The 4,472-nt window shown below is 50.6% G+C and overlaps 1 protein-coding gene across 1 annotated transcript in view; it reads left to right on the top strand.

The window, feature by feature from the left end:
• Positions 1 to 4,472, top strand: part of Tead2 (TEA domain transcription factor 2) — a 17,215-nt gene that overhangs the window by 10,466 nt on the left and 2,277 nt on the right. Inside the window, exons 7-8 of the mRNA XM_026789066.1 lie at positions 19 to 86; positions 2,032 to 2,299. Of these exons, the coding sequence (XP_026644867.1) occupies positions 19 to 86; positions 2,032 to 2,299 (336 nt within the window). The remainder of the gene's footprint in view (positions 1 to 18; positions 87 to 2,031; positions 2,300 to 4,472) is intronic.

Genomic DNA, 4,472 nt, shown 5'->3' with positions numbered 1-4,472 from the left:
GACTTCCTCCGGCTGCAGCTCAGTCCAGCTTGTCCCTGCGTCCCGGCCTCCAGCGTCCCTTACTGCTGCTCCTGCGGCCTTCGCGGGTGGGCGGGCGAGTTTACGTGGACCTCTGCCTCATGTTTCTTCTCTTGCGCTTCAGCCTGCGCACTCTCTTCTTCCTCCACTTCGCTCTCATGGCGCAGGGGTGTCAAGGAAGATGGCGCTAAGGCCGAGAGAGCTTCTCTGGTTTCTTTATTGTTAAGGTGGGTCTCACTCTGTAGCTCAGGCCTTGAACTTCCTGTTTCTTTCCAGCTCAGCTCCCTGAGGGCTGCTATGGTCAGTGTGCACCACAGCGCCAGCTTTTCATGTGTGTTCCCAGCAGTGGGCTGAGCAGAAGTGCTACCCCAGCGATGTAGGACCTGGGCCTTGCCATTTCTAGCGGTACAGAATCTTCTGGGCTCTCGGAATCCAGCCAGCAGGCGGAGGGAGAGAGAGATTTTATAGGCCTGTTGTTCATATGCCATTGGCCAGACCTTAGTCATGCGCTCACGCCCAAGTGCAGAGGCCTGGGAGATGCATGTTCACTGCATGCAGTGTCTGCAGCTGCACTAATGCCATCCACCAGGCTGTCAAGGTTTCTAAACAGGGCGATGCTGCTGGGAAGTCTGTGATCCCAGAGCCCCGGAGCCTGGAGGAGCATTGCTTTGGGCTCAGAAGTCAGCCTGAAGCCTGGGATTTAACTCGGGAGAGTGGAAGCCTGTGTGAAGCTCTGGCTTCCAGCCCCAGGGCTGTGTATACTGGGTGTGATATTGCACGCTTGCAGTCTCAGCAGGCTTATGCCATCATACCTGGGTCACACACTATCACTTCTGAGTCTTTTTCTATACTTGCCAGCATATTTTTCATAACATAAATTATTCCCGACATTTCTATTATCTGTAGGTTGATTTTCTGCTTCCCTTCTCTATGGTAGACTGAATTCTGTCTAAAATATCTGATTGGTCTGACAAGAAGCTGAATGACTAATAGCTAGGCAGGAGAGCGGCAGGGCTGCCAGGCGGAGAGAATAAGAGATCTGGGAGGAGAAGATCAAGGACCAAGAAAGTGAGAGGAGGACACGGGGGCCGCCATCCAGCTAGCAAGCTCAGGGACTTGGTGGTCTTTTAGCTCCAGGACTATACAACCAGCCTGTCTAGTGTTGTTGACTTTCTTACTTTTTGGGGCCACCCAGCTCTCAAGTAAAAACACGGAGACTTATTCTTTCTTATGAATGCCTAGCCTCAGCTTGGCTTGTTTCTAGCCAGCTTTTCTTAAATTATCTCATCTCCTTCTTGCCTCTTGGCTTTTACCTTTCTCTGTGCCCCCCTTTACTTCCTACTCCATGGCTGGATGGCGGCCCCAGTGCCTTCTCTTACTCCTCTTGGTCCTTGATCTCCTCCCAAGTCTCTGCCTACGAGCCCCGCCCATCCTCTCTCCTGCCTAGCTAATAGGCCGTTCAGCTCTTTTTTAGACCAATCAAGTGTTTTAGACGGCAAAGTAACACAGGGTCACAGAGTTAAAACAAATGCAATGTAAAAGAACGCAGCACATCTTTGCATCTTTAAACAAATATTACATAGCATGGACAAATGTAACACATCTTTACCTAATATTCTACAACATGTCTAGTTCTTGTGTGTATAGAGGGTGATCTCCCTGGCGGGGGGGGGGGGGCTAGTGAAGTCTTCCCTGTAAAGGACACGTGTGAGCTGGGCTTTGAGGGTTACAGAGGAGTTTGCTGGGTGCCGCATTGTAAATTTCAGGAGCAGAAATGGAATTTTCAAGGAAATTAATGACAAAATATGGTGGGAGGTGGCAGCCTTGCAGAGAGGAGGGCAGGCGCTGGGTTCTGGGAACTGAGTCAGATCTGGGGCTGTGTGAGGGATGGAAAATGTCGGAGGGGTTAGGCCGGAGGTGGGAGAGGACGAGGTGTGAGCAGATTGGGACAGACTGCTGGGGCCACCGGGCTGCATGTGGGTCTAGCTCATGTCCCCTCACCCTGTGTCGCAGTTCCAGAGGCATCTGTTTGTCCACATCAGTCAGCAGTGCCCCAGTCCTGGAGCGCCGCCCCTGGAGAGTGTGGACGTGCGACAGATCTATGACAAGTTCCCCGAGAAAAAGGGTGGCCTCCGGGAGCTGTATGACCGAGGGCCACCCCATGCCTTCTTCCTGGTCAAGTTCTGGGTGAGTGCTCCTAAGTCATGGCTCTATCAGTCGGGCACAAGGAGGGTCTTAGGTCTGCCTGGGCCACCCTTCAGAGACAAAACAAACACTACCTGTTGGGTTTTGTTTTACTCTTTATTCTTTGCTCTTTGAGGGGCCTGCTACCCAGCTCCCAATAAATCACACACTGAGTATTATTTATGAATGCCTCACCCTAGCTTGGTTTATTTTTAGTCAGCTTTTCTAACTTAAATGATCCCATCAACCTTACACCTCTGGCTTTTCCTTCTCTTACTTCTGTATATCTGACTTTCACTCTGACTCTGTGACTGGCTGGGGACTGGGTAGCTGACCCCATGTCCTCCTCGCTTCCTGTTAGTCTTCTCTCAGAGTTCTTCTCTTATTTATTCTCTGCCTGCCAGCCCCACCTATCCTTGCTCCTGCCTTGCTATTGGCCGTTCAGCTCTTTATTAGACCAATCGGGTGTTTTAGACAGGCAAAGTAACAGCTGCACAGACTTAAACAAATGCAACATAAAGAACTGCAGCACAACTTTGCATCATTACACAACTATTCCACAGCATAAACAAATGCGGCACACCTTAAGCTAATATTCTATAATAAAACACTATCTGGGAGAGTATGTCAGTCGAATGCAGTGCTTCCTAAGGCCTGCTCTATGATGGCGCTGAGTGGAGCAGACCGTGGGGACATGGAGGGCTGTCCGTGACCAGCTGTCTGGTGGGTGTCCGGTTGCATGACTGGCACTGATGAGGGTGTCTGGTCCTGAAAGGAAGTCCATAGGGGGTTTCAGTCAGTTTGGTTTCCCTGGGTGTCTGGCTGTAGAGCTTTTGAGCCTTGTATTATGGTATATGCCTGTCATTCCAGTGCTCAAGACTCTGAGGCAGGAGAATACAGAGTTCAAGGACAGCCTGAACTATTTAGGGGGACTTTAGCTCAAACCAAACCAAACAAAAATTAAGTAAAGGGCCGGGCGGTGGTGGCGCACGCCTTTAATCCCAGCACTCGGGAGGCAGAGGCAGGCGGATCTCTGTGAGTTCGAGACCAGCCTGGTCTACAAGAGCTAGTTCTAGGACAGAAACCAGGTAGTGGTGTTGTACACCTTTAATCCCAGCACTTGGGAGGCAGAGGCAGGTAAGGGCCCTGGATGCTCTTCCAGAGGACCCGGGTTCAGTTCTCAGCACCATCATGTATCTGTAATCCTAGTTCCAGAGGAACTCTTCTGGCCTCTGATAGTACTGCACATGTGTGTTGCTGAGACATACGTGCAGCTGAACACTCATGCATATAAAATAAAAGTAAATCAATCCTGGAAAAAGACAAAACCGACAAAGCCCCTAAGCTTTCTGTGTGGAGGCCTGCTAGGGCTCTAAGTGGGATGCTGCAGACTGACCATAGGCTTCAGAGGCTCCTCCGGCTGTCTGGAGCCTGGCTCCTGATGGAGTGGGGGGCTGCCAAGGCCTTTCTCCCTGGCTGTTCTGGAGTTCACTTGGTAGACCAGGTTGGCCTTGAAGTCCAGAAATCCACCTGCCTCTGTGTGCTGGGATTAAAGGTGTGCACCACCACATGTGGCTGAGGCCTTTAGAGACAGACTCCCCTTCCCGTTATAGCCTAGGCTGACCTCCAGTCTCCCAAACGCCACAATGGCCACGGGCATAGGGATTTGCCCTGCATCAAAATGCCCTGTTGCTGGGGTAGCGGGTGGAGTCAGGCCTCTGAGGTGAGTGTCCTGGTCAAAGACACTAAAGTCAGGCCACATCTGCCTGCCTGACATTGGGGTGACAGGTACAGGTGCATTTCTGAGGATGGGCGGGAAGGAGAGGACCCTGGCTCTGCTGATAGTGGGGAGTCAAACCACTTGCTTTTGCAGGTGAGAGATGGGAAGGTGGGAGGTTACAGGAGGATATGGAACTCTGATCAGTTGCTGTGGGTAACTAGGCCCTTGTCAGAGGCTAAAAGTCCTTTTCTTTTTTTTTTTTAATTTCATTTTCTTTGTCTTAAACCCCAGCCACTTCTTTTGTTTCTATTTTAGAGACATGGTTTCTCTGTGTATAGATCATACTAGTCTCAAACTCACAATCCTCCTGCATCAGCCTCCCAAGTGCTAGCATTATTTTATTTTTTATTTTTTATTTTTTTTTGGTTTTTCGAGACAGGGTTTCTCTGTGGCTTTTTGGAGCCTGTCCTGGATCTAGCTCTGTAGACCAGGCTGGTCTCGAACTCACAGAGATCCGCCTGCCTCTGCCTCCCGAGTGCTGGGATTAAAG

The sequence above is a fragment of the Microtus ochrogaster genome, unplaced genomic scaffold, assembly GCF_000317375.1.
Source record: "Microtus ochrogaster isolate Prairie Vole_2 unplaced genomic scaffold, MicOch1.0 UNK14, whole genome shotgun sequence".
Classification (NCBI taxonomy): domain Eukaryota; kingdom Metazoa; phylum Chordata; class Mammalia; order Rodentia; family Cricetidae; genus Microtus; species Microtus ochrogaster.
Note: the sequence above shows the minus strand (reverse complement) of the source record. Positions and strands in the feature narration are given on the sequence as shown.